The sequence below is a fragment of the Emys orbicularis genome, chromosome 12 (genome assembly GCF_028017835.1).
Source record: "Emys orbicularis isolate rEmyOrb1 chromosome 12, rEmyOrb1.hap1, whole genome shotgun sequence".
Lineage (NCBI taxonomy): Eukaryota > Metazoa > Chordata > Testudines > Emydidae > Emys > Emys orbicularis.
The window spans coordinates 16,060,315-16,078,202 of record NC_088694.1 but is presented as its reverse complement, the minus strand read 5'-3'; the positions used below and the strand labels follow the sequence as shown (position 1 = coordinate 16,078,202).

Genomic DNA, 17,888 nt, shown 5'->3' with positions numbered 1-17,888 from the left:
CACTTGCATAACCAGGAAAGAATTCCTGGTCATCCGGAAAACAGTTGTGCAGTGAGCTGTGTTCTAACTCTGGCCTTGATTTTAGTTTTTTGCTTTTTTAGTAAAGGAAATAGTGAATTGTAACCTTCAATGGGGATTTGCAGTAATTCTGTTTTAATCATCCTTCCCTCTCCAACCACACACTCTCTCGCGCGCGCGCGCACACACTCTCTCTCTCTCTCTTCCCCCCCCCCCCCCTTTACTTTGAACAAAGCAAAGAATTATCAAGATCCCTTAGGGCAGAGGGCTAATACTTCTCAACAAACATCAGTGAGAGATTTTCAGTGGAACGCTGCAAAATGTTATTTGCAGAGCCATTTGGTGCAGAAATTAGACATGAAGCTAACTGCTCTCTTCTAAGATTTAATTTTTAAAAAATTGCAGAAGATTATAACATATCCTTGCTTCATATTGTCATCCCACTCAGTATTTAACCAGTGTTGGAAGCATTGTAGGCCTTGATAATTTGTCCTGAGATTCCTTCACCGTCTACAAATAAAATGCCATTTGTAAAATGTTGTCTAACTTCCCTGAGAGGTAAAATCCTCTTTTCGTCCCAACTCTCGTTACACACATGACAGTTCTCTCGCATTTTATTACCATCCCATCATAATTTACTTTTCATTGGTAATAAACTATGTAATAACCAGTTTTCTCATTTCAACTTTGTTCCACTCCAAATTAAGGCCACTTTATTTACAATTTAATATAAGAAGCATTAGCCATGTGCAGTAATCTATTTCCTCTGCAAACATAGATTTGGAACACTGATCAAAATCCTGTTTCCGAGGAGCTGTGTTAAATTCTGAAAAATAGCAGTTTAGTTGTCAACATTCATAATATCCATATAGGTCTAGAGGTCAGAGACATGGTTGCAGACTTTATGTATACTGCTAACAAGATCCCTTAGTGTCATTTCCCCTTTGTACAGAGCAAAATGCACTACTTGTATTTTTGGCTGACTCATTTAAGTTTCTAGCATGTCAACAGTTTATTGGTGCAGACCTTCGGTTTCCTGGAAAATTATTACTGAGAAAATTACTATGTACAGTCAGAAGCTAGGTAACAGGAATTATTTGCAGACTCCTTTTTTAGCTTAATTAAAGTTTTATAACTTTTAAACTATGCCATATAGGATCACAATGGTCTCAAGACTTTTTTACACTTTTGTGGGGAGTGAATGGATACCCCAAAATCTCATCTGACATTTTAACTTCCAAATTAGTAATGCTGTATCTTTCTATATGTAGAATACTATGGATTCTATAAATAAGCTTTCACACTTACATTGTGCTGTCTTTTATTAACTCTTATTTTCTTATAGTAATATCCTCCCTTGAGATGTTCAGTCCAACTTCATCTTATATGCCTGTTGGTTGCAAAGTGAAACTGCCTAAAATCATGATCTCTGAAGTTCTTCTGAGCCCCCAAGCTTTTAAATGTATAGGATCCAATTGAATCTTTTCATACTATATGGACTACTGATGCAGGGTCCAAATAAAAATATTGGGGTGCTTTTTACTAGATTCCAGGGGGGCTGTTCTGACTTACAGCAGCTTTGCACAGCCCCTGATCCCTCCCCAGCCCGGGCACACCCCTGTGCCCCAGGGGATGAGTAGAAGGGCTACATCCACCCTAAGCCACCGTTGTGCTCTGGGAATTTTCCAGGGGTGCAGTGAGGGTCAGCCTCTGGGCCTTTGTGTGAAAGATACCAAAATGTGCTGAGGTAGTACTTGCATAATGTACAGGAAGTAGGAGACCCTCCTGCAAGAACTAGCCTTTCTTTTTAGAAATGCATGTTTGAATTTATTGCAATATAGTAGACCTCAGGACTCCTTAGTGCCACATTAATATATGTAATTAATAACAACTTAAAAAATGCTGGATTAAGGAATACTCAATACATAGACCCAAGTGACTAGTGCTTGTCTTCGGTTTGCTTTTTTAGATAAAATGTGCCCAGTACTGGCCACAGAAAGAGGAGAAAGAAATGCTCTTTGAGGATACAGACTTGAAGTTAACCTTGATTTCTGAAGATATAAAATCATATTACACAGTACGACAGCTAGAATTGGAAAACCTTACCGTAAGTATGGAACGCATGCCAGTCAAATAGTGTTGTCCTTGAATTCCCCATCAATGAGCTGTATTTCCTCATCCTGGTTTGTAAAGGCTCAGAGTACAAAGAGACTGGATGCTGAAATTGGGTAACATGCCTATCAGTGCCTTAGGAGGTTCTCAATGTGTTAGCATTGCTCTGCTCTGTGAATGCCAATGCAGTTTGCTCTAGACTGTACTGGTTGTGGGGATAAACACTTTTCAGCCTTTGATTTTCCCCAACAACATAGAAGTTAAACGCCAAGGTGTAAAGAATCAATATGTATTAACATTTATAAGGTTAACTATTGTAATTCAAAACATAATTTTGAATGAATGGATATTACATTGTGAAGTCTTCAGCATTATCTTATCTACAGTGACAGCTACTTTTATGGTATGTGTAGTTACACACTGCAATGAAAAGCAGGCTGCATCCAAACTGGTGTGTGTGTATATATGTGGCAGTGAAAGAGGCTGGCCGGGGAGAGACAGCAGGGAGCTGCCAGAGCCTTTTCCCACTGCTAGACTCTTTCATTGCTTTGCAGAAAGGCTCTGCCAGCAGGGAGACAGTGGGCCACTACTCCGCTAAAGACAGCAGTGTAGATAGAGGAGGCCCTGCTCTGGGAGGGTAGAGCCCTGTAGAGGACATACCCTAAGGTTCTGGAGTGTCTTTACTCTGTTCACCTAAGCAGTGCCTCACTATCTACACTGCTGTTTATACCCATGCTAGGGGAACATGCAGTGTATGAACTCGCTGCTGCAAGTATAGACCTAGACTTAGTTTCAATGTGGAACGTTAGGGCAGTGTTACCTTTATAACATCACTGTGTAAAAGTCCAGTACCTCTGTACAGGAATGTCTGAAATAATTACTCTTCCAAACACTCAACCATTACCAATTTGCTAATGAATGTATACATGGAACTTTTTAAAAACCATCTTCTGAAAATAGACCTTCTCTTGGAATTTGTCTCCTTATCATCCTTCCTACGCTGACTTAAATCTTCACCTTTTCACACTGAAAACCTTCAGCAAGGGAATCAGCAGCCTTCCTCACCTAGGGCTTGTCTTCACTACCAGGTTAAATCGACCTAAGTTACGCTACTCCAGCTACATGAATAACGTAGCTGGAGTCGGTGTAGCTTAGATCGATTTACCCTGGTGTCTTCACTGCGCTGCGTCGACAGGAGACGCTCTCTGGTTGACTTACCTTACTCTTCTTGGAGAGGTGGAGTACCGGGGTCGACCAGAGAGCGCTCTGCCATCAATTTAGCAGGTCTTCACTAGACCCGCTAAATCGACACCCAGCAGCATTAGTCCCTGATCCTGCAATGAGCTCTGCGCAGGTGGAACTCTGTGCCCACATGGAGCCCCACTGAGGCTCAAGCCCTTAGTTGCTAAAAGGGGACCCTCTGTAACCATTTATTTTTGGCGGTGACAAAATAAAATGTTACAATGGGGGCAGTGGGAAACAGTGCAAAGCAATGCTGGGTTTACACTGCACACATGGATAAATACAGCAGAGAGGAGTCCTAGCAGAATCATTCAGAGCAGAGGGAGGGGCAGACCACTGAAACTATGCTGGAGGAGATTGGCTAAAGGGGCAGCTGCAGTGAGCACGTCTAATCAAAACTAACATCCGCATCTAGTTAAAATCAAAGTCCACAGAGCATCCCAAACCTGTGTTGGAGCAGGTGCATGTGGACAGGTAGTGAACGCCAAATACATTTTAGTGACATGCTAATTTCAGTTCTACTTTGCTGTTTCCAGTTTGCCTTTTTAGTTAGCTTTTTAAAACCTAGTACTGCCTGTTATTGGGAGAAAATACTTATCCACCTCACCGAATATCTCTAATCTCTCTCAAAGATTTAGCACCTTGCTTCTATGCTCCCTCTTGCCAGGAAGCTGAAAATAGGACCATTGTCAGGTACAAATTTCACTAGCCAAACTATACGAGCAAGAACTCAGCAGTTGTCAGAAAAACATCCCAGGTTACAGTGTCTGCAGCAGACAAACTTCAAAAGCTTTGGTTCAAGATTTCAGGAGGCTGTGAGCATCAGTCTTAACACTTCTGAGATTGCTTTCAGCTTAGTAGAGGTTGTTGGTTGTGAAAGAAAAAAAACTGTGCTAATATAAGGTCCCTGCTTTGGACAAGTCTGAGCTGCTCTTGCAAATTGAGGTACCTCATTTTCCAAAGAGTTCAGCCAGCCCATCTACTGGAAGGCTGTAGTGCCCATTTTATATGGGGATAAAATGAACATCTGAGCTATAAACGTTAAAATTACTCTGTATAATTTAGTTTTATCTAGTGTCCTTCTTTCAAAACATCACAAGGCTTTTATGGTGAGAGAATTATTTGTAAATTATATAGGTCCTTAGACATTTACGATACTTTCTAAAGCACTACTTGCTTGTAATTGGGTTCAGCAGCTCTTAAACGCAGAATGGGAAAACTTCACAGGAAAATGGATTGGGTTAGATTAAAGGAAAGCAGCAAATGAGCAAGCAAGTATTCTTGCTGAACAATTAAAGATTGGAGACTGGAAGGATACAGTAATAGAATGGTGAGTAGGGTTTAGTCCATTGTAAATGTAAAAGGAATCCTTTTCAAGGTAAGATTTGAAAAGAGAAAGCAGCGTGGCATGAATTCAATATGAATTCAGTACAAGTGAAATCCTGCCCCTTTCCTTAGGAATTGTAGAAAGTAGATGTGTATATTTGTAGCCTCAAGACTGATCTTGGAAATCCCTTTGAATGGAATATACTAGGAAAATTGGTCACTTACTAGGAATATGAACATGTGATCAGTGGTATTCTTCCTCTGGTTAGTATATTATTGCAGACAGTAGCTGTGCTTGAATACTTTTTAAATCGTATCTAGAGATTCTTATAGCTTGGAAACATTCTATTTTACAGGCACAAGAAACTAGAGAAATTCTGCACTTTCACTATACCACATGGCCTGACTTTGGAGTCCCAGAATCTCCTGCTTCGTTCCTCAACTTCCTGTTCAAAGTGAGAGAGTCTGGCTCACTGAGTCCTGAGCACGGACCCATTGTGGTGCATTGCAGTGCAGGCATTGGAAGATCGGGAACTTTTTGTTTGGTTGATACATGTCTTCTACTGGTAAGAACCACTTACTCTAGATGGGACTAAGGAGTGAGTTACAACTTGGTGTAGTTACTTCTGGGAATTCCTTATTTGAAGCCTGTGCGAGCTAGGGCACCTTTCATGAATTGTGGTATAGTGACACACATTCCTCTGAGACATTTGTCTCTTACTCGACTTTTACTTTTGTCTTCGGTAATATATTTTCATTTTAAAGCTAAAGCAAACTGAGCTTTTAATGGGCCATTGTGGGAATATGAAAGAAAACTATCACTGGTTCCAGCTGGAGTGACTCGCAAAGTTAGGCTTTGTCTTCCCTACTAAGAAAAGTGGTCCTTGCCTAATTTACCTTGAGGTAAAACTAAAGTGCCTGGTTTTTACTGTTTGTTTTTACTTTGGGGATAGCTCACGTGCATTAGTTATCCTGAGATAAAACTGCATCTTTATTTTTAAGCAGCGAAGGCCTGATAGAAGGTCCCACATGTTACCTTCATCCCCATACCCGTTAACATGGGAACAGTTTGAAGCCTATGCAACAAATGAGTCGTGTTGAAACACATTAGAGTGGGTATCTGTGTAAAGCAAATTTCAAATCTTTACCTTCAGATGGACAAAAGGAAAGATCCTTCTTCTGTGGACATTAAGCAAGTTCTCTTAGAAATGAGAAAGTACAGAATGGGGCTTATACAGACAGCAGATCAACTTCGTTTCTCTTACTTGGCTGTTATTGAAGGAGCAAAATTTATTATGGGAGATGCTTCGGTGCAGGTGAGTATTGAATGCATATCATTTGTACAGAGAGAAGGTGGGTGAGTTAGGCCAATAAAATATATTACATCCCCTACCTTGTCTCTCTCATATTCTGGAACTGACGCAGCTACAGTACAGCATACAACAATATCAGTTGTAGAGTAGATTAAGATCCACAAATTTCGTAATTGCATCTAGCAAGACAAATGTTATGTGGGAAGTTAGCATGGTTGAATAAGGTGAAGAGAGCTGTACGTACTTTAATGATTCATTCTATCCTTGGCATGAGCATTGTACAATAACTTACATTCTTTAGTGCACAATGCTCTTGGATCTAATGCATTGTTTTACACATGTTGATGTGTTTGTACAAGTACAAATAGCCCACAATAGCTACTGTCACATGGAAAATTCTCCTTCTTGTGAACCTATGGGAAACGGTTGGGAGATATCCATTGCTGTGTGAGCCTCATGATGCTGTTTTGCTAAGTCTTCTATTAAGGCCCTTAACTATTTTCCATACTTCTTCCAGTGTTGTCTCCTTTGAAGTATGCATGTTTAAGTTATTGCTAAATAATACTAAGCATAAAATGGGATTCATGTTGCTACTTAAATAGTTTTTCATGTGGGTGAAGCACTAAATTAAATCTCCAGTTAATGTTTCCCATATGTGTGGTTGGGCTGTGGGCGTACTGTTTAGTTGGTGGGAGGGGAGAGGTGAATGCATCTGAACAGTGACCCTGAAAGTAAAACAATGACTAATGTGTAAAGCCTCTGCCATGTTAATGTTAGAATTACAGTGGTTTTAATATAAAATATTATAATATAGCAGAGCTTAATAGGCACTTTCTTCTGTGTAGGAGCAGTGGAAAGAGCTTTCCAATGAAGACCTGGAGCCTCCACCAGAACATACTCCCCCACCCCCGAGGCCACCAAAGCGAACGTCAGAAATGCACAACGGGCGGATGCACGAACACACCGAGTTTTTCCCTAACCACCAGGTGGTAGAGGAAGAGATCAGATGTACAGTCAGCGCTGTGGAGGAGATGGTACCTGATGGCACATCTGTGCAGCTGGGTACAGACAGGTAATTCAGTCAAGTTGTTTGCGTTGATGTTTTTGACTGTTCCAGGAAATCTGCTGTAGATTCACAGCTGTATGTAGAAAGTTCCCTTGTTTGAGCCACTTAGCACCACCTATAAATCGTGTTGGACAGAACTTGACGCTTTTGTGTAACAGCGCTCCTAGAATAGGATTATAGCCCTTTATTTCCAAAGGCCCACGTGCTTCTTTAGGTGAGATGTGAAAAGGATACGAGAGCCACTTGACAGCTCTTGCTAGGCTGTGATGAAAGATGAAGGAGGCACAATGACTGCATGGTTTAGCCTCACATGTAGGTGCATAAGGGGTTTGGTTATACAGGGCTCTTTTACACGTTAGGTGGATTGTCAGGCCTTCGGCTTGAAGTTAAGCCAGCTAGCTTCAACCACACCAATCAGTGCTGGTATCTGGTGCTCTACATACTTTATCAGATATAGCCTGCAACCTTTGAAAATGTCCTTTTAAGTCAGTTCAGTCCTGATGTTAGAACCTAGGAATGGACATTTTTCATTCAATATCAAAGCACCTGTTTGCCTTAAAGATGCGGTTCATCCCTTTTTTTTTTTTTTTTTTTTTTTTAATCTACAGTTCTCTTGTCATATGTATCTTTCATGCTGGGGAACTATTTTTGCTTTCTACTACAGGTCAGATCAATTATGATCATTTAAAAAAAAAAAAAAAAAAAACCTCTTCAGCAGAGAATTTATTCTCCCTTTCAGCCTAGCTAGACTAAAGCATTTGGCCTAAAGAATAAAACTATAACTTGGGGCGGGGGGAAATAAGGGTTGTTTGTGTTTAACCACTAGATGTCACTGCTGTTTCACAAATCTGAAATATAGTATGTTATGTTACAATAGATTCCAGTAGATTCTACTGTAACAATCCTTAGTTTTTAATGTACTGGATATTGATCTATTTCTGGCAGTCTTTGTCCAAGATAGCCAACTAAAAACCCCTTCTGGGAGGAAAGGGCAAGGGGACATCAGAAGTCACCAGGAGAACAGTTGAGGGGAGAATTCCAAGGCTATTTCAGGCAAATGAAACAAATGATCACACCTGGGACACACCCAGTTTTGCAAGGGAATACTAGGAACAGGAGCATCTAACTTTCAACATTTCCTACAAAGTTCTGGAGATATTCTTTGGCAAATAAAGCTGGGAAACTTAGTGCCTTGAGCCACCCCGCCTTGTGAAACTGGCTGGGGAGTGACCCTGAGAGCTGCAAGTATTGACACGAAATGAGGCACGTTCAGTAGTTTTTTCCCTCACCTTAAGCTGGTCTCCATAATATTTTTTATCATTATTTCTATTTATAAAAGGACATGCTTGCCCAGTAGTATCCCCTGCTGATGACCGACGTGGGAGTCAGTGTGATGCCACAGGATGGAATTTCTGGTTGTTTTTAGTTGCCTTTTAAAAAAAAAAAAATCTAGGAAACAAGCACAAAATTAAATATATAATTAAAACAACAACTTTAAGGGTATAGAAAAATAGTATGTGATCTTGTAATTATACTCTATCCTAATGCGTACACACAAGGGGGCCAAATTAAGGTTACACAAGCAAACTTAATTCTGGCATTTCTTTACTTTTGAGTGCTTGACTTTGCAGCCTTAATCTCTTAATTTAGGGATGTGTTCTGTGTATAATTATACAGAGCTCAATCCCTACTGTCTTGCTCCAACAATTGCGCATGCTTTGGTGATAACACGTTCAGCGTTTTGGTGCAATTAGTGTTTGTGTGTTTTTATGGGCACAGAATAGTTTTGAATATATTCACTGTCCGGAATTCCTATTTGTAAGGGCTTGTCTATACTTACCGCGCTGGTTCGGCGGCAGGCAATCGAACTTCTGGGTTCGATTCATCGCGTCTTGTCTGGACGCGATAAATTGAACCCAGAAGTGCTCGCCGTCGACTCCGGTAATCCTGCTCGGCGCGAGGAGTACGCGGAGTCGACGGGGGAGCCTGCCTGCCGCGTCTAGACCGCGGTAAGTTCGAACTAAGGTACGTCGACTTCAGCTACGTTATTCACGTAGCTGAAGTTGCGTACCTTAGTTCGAATTGGGGGGTTAGTGTAGACCAGGCCTAAGGATGATTGCCGGCTGTCTGGCCTTGAAGTGGAGAATCTGAACTGGGTAGATGCTTGAGTACCATCAGGGATATGGTAATCAACATGGGATAAGAAGCAACTTGTTTACTAGCAACACCCAGCTGATCAGGGCAATAAATATCAGCTTAAACCTCTAATTGAAAGCCCTAACTATAATCTTTAAAAGGATACATCTTGTGCATCAGGTATAAAATCTCCTGGTGACAACTGATCTACAGTTTCATCTGTAAGGCCTGGTCTACACTGGGGGGGGGATCGATCTAAGATACGTCGACTTCAGCTAAACTATTCTCGTAGCTGAAGTTGCGTATCTTAGATCGACTTAGAATCACTTACTTCGCGTCCTCGACAGCCGCTGCTCCCCCGTCGACTCCACTTCCGCCTCTCGCCGTGCTGGAGTTCCAGAGTCGTCGACAGAGCGATCGGGGATTGATCACTACCCGTTGATCCAGCGGGTAGTGTAGACGTACCCTAAGTGTCCGTGAGGTGTCTCTGGATTGGGCCTCAGTGTCTGCACACCTTCCCCCTCAAGGGGAAGAATACTATACTGAATATTTATTTCTTCATCCCTCAGCACTAGTCAAGACACTGAACTGAGGAGGAGGACTGTTGGTGAAAATCTGTGTGCCTCACCTCACAAAGAAGAGCCAGTGAAGTCAGAAAACATAGAAGAGGATGATGAGAACATGATGACAACTTGGAAGCCATTTCTAGTGAATATCTGCATGTTCACTGTCCTCACAGCAGGAGCTTACCTCTGTTACAGGGTATGTTTTCATTGATGGACATGTCAACAAGATAGAGTATGCAGAGAACAACAACAATTTGACCAGTGTGTAATCCGCTTCTATGAAAGAAATCTATTTGAGGCATCTGAGCCTTGTCTCAGTGGAAATATACCTTAGGTTGAAAGGCTGGAACTTTTGGTTAGGGCTTAAAGAGAGAATTGATGCACTAGGGTTTAATTTAGCCCTGTGGTCCCAAGAAAATAATATTCTAATCTCAGGGCCTTAAAATATTCAGGAGTAAGCAGAGAAAATGCCAAATAAGTCTTTTTTTTTTTTCTTTTCTTTTTTTCTTTTTTATGGAATAATAGAATTACAACACATTGTTGTTTTTAGCCTTTTTTAAAAGCTAGTTCTTTTTCTTTGTGTTACTTCAGAAAGAAACTAGGCACAAGTGAAACTTGCTTGTACTCTCCAAGTGTTGTAACCAAATACATGATTTATATTATTACTGAGTTCCCAAAAAGAGAGAGAATCCACATATCTGAAGAATGTAAACTTTTTGGAAGGGGGAGGGCTCTTTTTGTCTCACTTCATCTATTAAAGACTGAGTTGTGGGCAGTGCCTGTGGTATTGATACATTTAATCATGGCATAACTGTTCTTAACTAGCTTCTTGTTTTACATATCTTTATAAAAACAGGCTTCTGCATTTGCTCAGGGTATCCCAACATGTCAAACATTGTTTAAGGGGGAAAAAATTGTATTTCCCCATTGACTTTTTTTGTTGCACTCTACTTGCACCTATGCCTACTTACATTGTACCAATCTCTGTAAAGTTGTTTTTACCTTTATATTCTGGGATGTGGGGGAGGAGGGAAGCAGGAAGGGAAATTCAACCAAAACATGTCCACCAGCATTTTACAGCTGTTCAGCTGGCGTTTAGAAGGACCAGTTTTTAAACTTCATCATTTGGAATGTAAAAATGCAGTTTCACTCTAAATCTGCCTTGTAAGGAGTGATGTGCTTTGTGCACAAACCAGAGGGAGGAGGAGCGTACTCAAGGGTGATGTGAGAAATGATTTGGAAAGCATTTCAATATATCCAGAGCAATTAATGCCATGGCAGCTTCCTTAACAAACTTAAAAGATCAACAGAAGACATGTTGGTCTTTGAACATACCAGTTGGCTTATCATGATGCAAGCGATTGTGTAATCATTTTTTTTTTTTTTTTTTTTTTTTTTTTTTTTTAAGTAAAGATTTCAATATTGACTTTAGTTTGGTTTGAAATTATGTTAAATGATTACTGGGGTAGAGGGGCATAAGTGCCTGAGGCCTTGCAGCTCTGCAGATATGGATGTTCCTATCCTAGCTCAAAGTGAGACAAGCTGGGTGGTGTAGAGTAAAAATTAGGATAAAACAACCAAACAATGGTGACACAACTTGGCTCAGTTGGTTGTGCCTACTCAAGAGAGGCCCAGGACTTGAATAGTGTTAGGAGTGCATTAGCGGAGCTGTGACTGGAAGCTTGCATTGCACTAAACCTAATTCTCATCAATGCTGTTAGTCTTTTCCTTTCATGAGTACGAAATTCATACATTTTAAACAATAATAGAGAGAATCTTTGCTCATAGGGCAGAGATTAGAAGCAAATTCGCTACTTAAAGCGGTAGTGGTTATAACTAAACCATGATGACTAATCTGAAAGTGTTCCTAATCAGTGCTTTTTAAATGCATTCTAGTTGTATAGCACTTAACCACCATTCTCAGTGTAAACATCTTTATGGAGTATATTGTGTAACAGTCCTTTCACTCCATATTTATTTTTTTCAAAGCTGCCAGTAGCTCTTGCTCTTTCCTTAAACCCATAAGGTGTTGACTTGGGGTGGAAGGGTTGTTTTTATTTGTTTTGGGGTTTTTTAACTGTTAAGCTTGCATCAAGGGCTTCTCAAAAGTACAATAATAAATAAATCCTCAGGTAGTACTGGGAATTAAAATTTTACCTGTGAGACTGTTGGTCAGACCAGTACTTGAAAGGGGGAATATTGTAAGCAGTCAGTATTTAGTATATTATTGGAAACATGAAAAATTGAGTATAGAAAAATGATATAATATATAATGGATCATTTGTGTATTTAAGATACAGTATGTGATTGCTTTGTCCCCATTATTCTCTCCATCATCTGGTAGAATATTATTGTAGGGCAACATTTGTACCCCCTTTGTATTAGAATGCATGTAAAGTCTTCTAGTGTCCTGATTAAATACCATGTGCTTGAAAGATGAAAAAACTTATACTTCTGCTTACTGATGTGCCCAGATAATATTTGCATGATCTGATCATTTAAGTGGCTGTGGTTCAAAGGATGTTGCTGAAAGTGTCTTCATTCAGCGATACATTGATTTGGTGTTTATCAGGTAACATGTACTTGCCTAATATTTGGCACGATTTTCTATTGAATTTTTGCATACTCAGTGTAACCCAGTTGTTTAGCATAGTTCATTTCAGCTGAGTAAGTATAATACAAACATTCCAAAGTGTGTAGTAAGCCATATTCACACCTCACCTCCAGTCAATTTTGGCAACAAATATCTCAACAATTTCAGAATGACTTGCTGTGCTGCCTTCAGAAACTTGCACTTGGGGAAACTCTGCTTTTTGGAAAGGTCACCAATAAAGCAAGGTTTCAAGTGAGTGTTTTGTGCCATTGAGCCCTAATTGATCTCTAGAAACAGACTGGTGAAATAAACGAGTGGCCCATAAACAGAATGGGACTTGCTGTATTTCTCTCTCTTTGGACAAATGTAAATGTTGGGGTTGATGAAAGCATAGCATCCCTCCTTAGAATCCACAGTTGTACTGTAGTTGCAACCTTTTCCACAAAGAAAAACTTAGACACATTTCGCTATACAGAGAGAGAAAGCCACTCTAGCTAACATGCCCCTTTCTCCCAGCTAATTTCACTACTTGGCTTTCATCTGTTTAAAGTCAAGGAGGCCTTGTACGGTAGTGGGAACATACAGTGGAATGCCCTGTAAGCCGTGAGGTGTGTGTGTATAAGGCTTATAATGCTAAACTGTAAGCATTTTGTTTTGATGTCCTGTATATGTATGTAGTAGTTTGGGTGTGTGTATATACAGTAGTGTTTCAAAGTGGGTGTATTGATTAACCTGTTCTTGGAAAAATGGACAAATATCCATGTTAAAATAGTTAGAAAATTAGCTGCTCTGCTATATGCCTTAAGCAAATATTTACTCATCAGGTCTTTCTTTTTTACAGATTGCCATAGAATAAACTTTTTTAAAAAAATATAAAAAAATAAAAAACAAAAGCTAAATGTTTTGGTATAATACATTTTCAGGTATCTTGTCTTTTGTGTAAGGCGCTGCAACGACCTCAGTTTTCAGTAACTGTACAGTTTTTCAATTTCCCATACAAGTTTTCAGTTCTCATTTTAGTTGCAACAATAAAAAATTTTTAAAGAATGGATGTATGAGTCTTTCCACTTCCTGTTTTATCATGGAGGTAGAGATGATTTAGTCACTAACAAATTTAGACCCTTGGGTTATCAACAGGATTTCACCTCCTACTGATTATTTTGTGATTTCTCACATTAATAGAAAATGTTAAGAATATTTCCACTAGTGCAGAAAACTTGCTTTCAGGTCAGTAACTAGCTGTCTGCTATCAAATAAAATGCATTTTCACTACACATCAGCTTGCTCATAGATGTTCAACTGAGTTTAAATACGTCGTGTTTGGGTCGTATCAGTAAACTCTATGATGTGCAACCTGCAACATTAACGAGCTCTAAAGCACTGTAATGGTTTTTACAACAGTTTACCAGCTGTGGATTGAGTTGCTAAATTTGTTCTTCAGGATGGGACTACACGCTACAGCAGTCTGTACAACAAGGATTGCTGCAGATGTAAATATGACTTCTCCAGGTACTCTGGGTGCTTTGAGACGTTTTAATGAGACACGCTTCGGGCCTTTTGATTACCCTTAGATCAGCATCTGTTATTAGAGTGGTGGCTGTACACATTCCTCTGCTCTATATTTGAATATAATTTAAGTAAAGCTGCCTGGAGATGTCATTCCCAGTAACTCCTTAAAATTACGTGAGAGAAACGCCAGTGTCAAAGACTCTGCAGTCACACTAGTGTCATTGCATAAAGCCGAGCTCCGACTGCAGCTTGGATCAGCTTCGTTCTCGTGCTGTAATCCTCTCTCACTTTTAAACATAAGCTATTCCTTGTTCTCTTGTAAGGATGACGTTATAATATATGCACCTATTACAACTGTGTGCATGCCCTCTGCTTGTAAATGTCTGCAAATTAAGTGGAGCCCTGAGTACTGCTGAGGGAGAGCTCTCCTGTTTTATGTTGGGAGTGGAACAGTAACCTAAGGATGCCAGCGTGTCTCCCCACTAACATCCCTGTTTTACTTGAGAGCACAAAGTTTCAGCCTGACTTTGAATGCCAGACCTATGTTCTGTTTGTTTCCCCCAAAAGAGCCAGAGCAGGTGTTGTATAGACTTAGGAAATATTTTTGCTCTCTGATTTCAATGACTGTCAAGTTTGAAATGAGCTGAGAATGCTTCCAAAGTAACTACTGGTAACTAAACAAACTAACTTAAATTCAGGTTCATATTTCATAAGCAGTGACCATAGAACTAGAAGTACGATAAATCCTCCCCCATATTTCAGCTGTGGTTTATTTCACTGGTTTTGCTCTCTGAGGAATGTGTTAACTAATGGTTGCCCCCATAATGTTTTCAGCACACAGACTGTTTGCAAGAAGGCAAGTATTTAATGTTTTATTTAAAATTTTAGAAAACTGTATGTAAACCAACATAGAAATAAATACTGAATAGAAAAGTACAAAGCACAATATACTGTATAATATATACATAAAGACCAAGACTGTTCAAGTATTGTGCCTCATGTAAGGTTCCTAAACCCATATTTAAATACTCAAATTGGGTGATCTTATTCTCAAGAGCTGAGCATTCATCAGTTTCTGTTGAAAATCAGGCCACTTCTGGGTGCTCAAGTATGGATTAAGGAGCCTGACTTCCGGTACCTTTTTTTTAACCTTAGCCTAAGATTAAATGAGTACGTGTATAAATTAAAAACTTGACACTTCTGCCTGGAGCTGTCCATATACAACTCAGTTCTGTACACTTACTCCATAAATGTGAAGGATATGCATGTTCTGAATTCTTAAAGTAAACAAGTCAGGCTGAAGAAACATTGCCTCAATAGTTTCCTTCTATCTACGCTTACACTGTTTTCAGATTAGAGTTAATTTCAAACATCTCTTGCTTGAAGCACTGAAATCCCAATTTGTTTACTGCACATTTTTACGTTGCTTCCAGAAACCAATGAACTTTTGAGCTCTTACTCAAATTTACAAGAAAGCACAGACCAGCTTAGACATGATGTTTTAAAGTGCATGGCAGCTGCTATGACTTCTGACAGAACAAGTGCTGGTTTATAACTTCAATACATGCTGATACTGGAGCTAGCTTGTACTAATTTTCTGCAGATCTAGCTTACACTGACTAATTGTATATAAGTATTCTGGCTCATTAGTGACACTCTCCACATCCACAGTGTCTTGTATTCATAAAATCAAAACTCCAAGGGCTGTAGGAAAACTACATTTAGGACCAGCTCTTCAGCTGCTGTAACCTAAAGGGGAGATGCTCCTTTCACACCAACTGAGGAGCTGACCCTTCTTTAGCACAAACTACTTCAAAATGAAGGGGAGAACACTTGGCACTGGGCCTGCTTGTTATCCTCCCAGAGTTCCTACATGTGAAGCAGAAAGGAAACATCCACCTCTTCACACTAAGCTTTATTTCTGCTCATGCTCTCTACAGTAAGATAGAGGCAGTACTGTCACATGCCAGTTATAAGGCTACACCTTACCTTTGCTCCCTTCCCATGCATGAATCCCCAAACCAACTGCAAAGAGTTGAGTTTTTTTGTTCGGGCTTGGTGGGGGAGGGAGAGAGAATGAGTTTGTGAAATTGAGTCAGGATTCTTAGTGAAAACAAACACGTTACTAAATCTCCTGTCAAGACTTACCCTTTGTCTCCTATTTTGGGCACTGTAGACTGAGGCTAGGTCTACACTACAGCGGGGGTCCGACCTAAGATACGCAACTTCAGCTACGTGAATACCGTAGCTGAAGTTGCGTATTTTAGGTCGGCTTACCTAGCGGTGAGGACGCGGGAAAGTCGACCGCTGCCGCCGACTCCGCTGCCGCCTCCTGCCGAGGTGGATTTCCGGAGTCGACGGCAGAGCGATCAGGGATCGATTTTACCGCGTCTTCACTAGACGCGGTAAGTCGATCCCCGAAAAACCGATTGCTACCCGCCGGATCGGCGGGTAGTGAAGAGTTGTTTCAAGGTTTATTGTGCTTCCTGGTGAGGACCGCCTGAGAGGGGCTGATGGATTTACTCTAGCGCCACCTAGTGATACTTCATGATTTTAGCTCGGTGTCGGAAGCATTCTGATCCAACTGCTGAGTGATTTTTAGTCCTAACCCCTCCAAATGGAAGAGCTGTCCCACATGGATGCTGCCACTCAATCTTCTGCTAGATACCTGTGTGCGCTAACTTAACCACCTAGTGGTAAATGGAAACCAACTCCTGTAGCCACCTGGGCTGTAGGTCAGATTCAGCATTTCATTAGTTAAAATATTGTGATTTCAATTTCAGCTTCTTGGTATACAGTGCCTCTCAACTCGCAGCAAACTCTGTCCATTTTTTCAAAGGCTAGTCGTCCTTTTTCACCTACAAATAAAGACAGACAAATCAGAGTGAGGACAAGAAATCTGGGAGGAACTCTGATGAGGTGAGGATCTGTTGCAGTTTCACCATAACTCTGCACCGCCTCTTACGACCTTGTTACAACTTGGGTGTTTAGTCACTCTTGAAAATCACTGCCTGAGTGGGGTTTTTTTTGGATGCTCCGCTTCAGACACCTTTAAAAGGGACCCTGTTTCCAAAAATGGCTGAGCATCTACCTGCTGAAAATCAGGCCCCTTTAAGGCAGCAGTTTAGTGTCTTCAGAAAAAAGGCACCCAAAAGCACTAGTCGTTTGAAAAATCTGGCCTGAATGCAGATGAATTTGTAAAGGAACATCTTAAAATGAAACAATTCTTGTTCTCTTGGGGCAATTGTCTAGTCACTGGCTACGAATCTAGATGGAGTAAGAAACGTAGCACAAGTGAAAGGAAAGCCAATACGTACTATCTATGCCAAAGGTACTTGGAGAGTCTCTTTAATTACTATATATGTGCTCCCATCCTGCCTCACTCAGACAGTAATTGCACAGGATCAGATCCCATCTTTGCCAACCTAATTTCAGTTCCTTGATGGCAGCTGGATCGCAGCTTAATTTCCCTCTCTCTGGAAAATGCAAGTTAGTTAATACACCCCTCTGATATTCTTGGCAATTACTTTCTGAGCCTGACCCCTCCCTCCCCCAGTGTCAATCGAGTTTTATACTGCTGTAACTTCATTGAATCAGTCCCTATATGTGCAATTGGCCCCTTTATTTACAACAGTGATGTCCACATTACATATTTTAAAATCAAATCCTACCTAGATTCAATAAGATTTCACCCTAGTTACCAGTCTGGTTAGACTTTTATGTATACAGCTCCCAGAAGAGAGTACCAAATGCTAATATTTTTATTGCTAACACTAGTATTGACAGCAACGCTGGAATACCTTTAATTTTATGACTTGTTACCTGAAATCATCTTGTTGCTCACTGTCCCTTTACAATGGTTAATAGTTTGTACAGCACTCCCCCTCAAGCTGTCTTCTGGGCCTGTATATATACAAAGCCTTAGCACGTATGTTGAATTAAGATTATTGTAATGTTCTGACAGTGTGTCGTGAAACATCTCTATACCTGTTAGCTCAGCCTTAAAC

General features: G+C 40.4%; 2 protein-coding genes across 4 annotated transcripts in view; one reads left to right on the top strand and one right to left on the bottom strand.

Moving 5' to 3' along the window:
* PTPN1 (protein tyrosine phosphatase non-receptor type 1) overlaps positions 1-16,112 on the top strand; it is a 61,914-nt gene extending 45,802 nt beyond the window's left edge. For 2 of the 3 annotated variants that reach the window (XM_065414798.1, XM_065414799.1), the window contains exons 5-10: positions 1,988-2,125; positions 5,055-5,264; positions 5,853-6,014; positions 6,857-7,083; positions 9,783-9,975; positions 13,814-16,112. In XM_065414798.1, coding sequence (XP_065270870.1) covers positions 1,988-2,125; positions 5,055-5,264; positions 5,853-6,014; positions 6,857-7,083; positions 9,783-9,975; positions 13,814-13,909 — 1,026 coding nt within the window. In that variant the 3' untranslated portion in view covers positions 13,910-16,112. Of the gene's footprint in view, positions 1-1,987; positions 2,126-5,054; positions 5,265-5,852; positions 6,015-6,856; positions 7,084-9,782; positions 13,420-13,813 lie in introns of those variants that run through there. The other variant, XM_065414797.1, reaches the window with a different exon arrangement.
* A 165-nt stretch (positions 16,113-16,277) lies between these two features.
* Positions 16,278-17,888, bottom strand: part of RIPOR3 (RIPOR family member 3) — a 66,766-nt gene continuing 65,155 nt past the window's right edge. Inside the window, exon 22 of the mRNA XM_065414441.1 lies at positions 16,278-16,739. Within this exon, the coding sequence (XP_065270513.1) occupies positions 16,639-16,739 (101 nt within the window). The 3' untranslated portion in view covers positions 16,278-16,638. The remainder of the gene's footprint in view (positions 16,740-17,888) is intronic.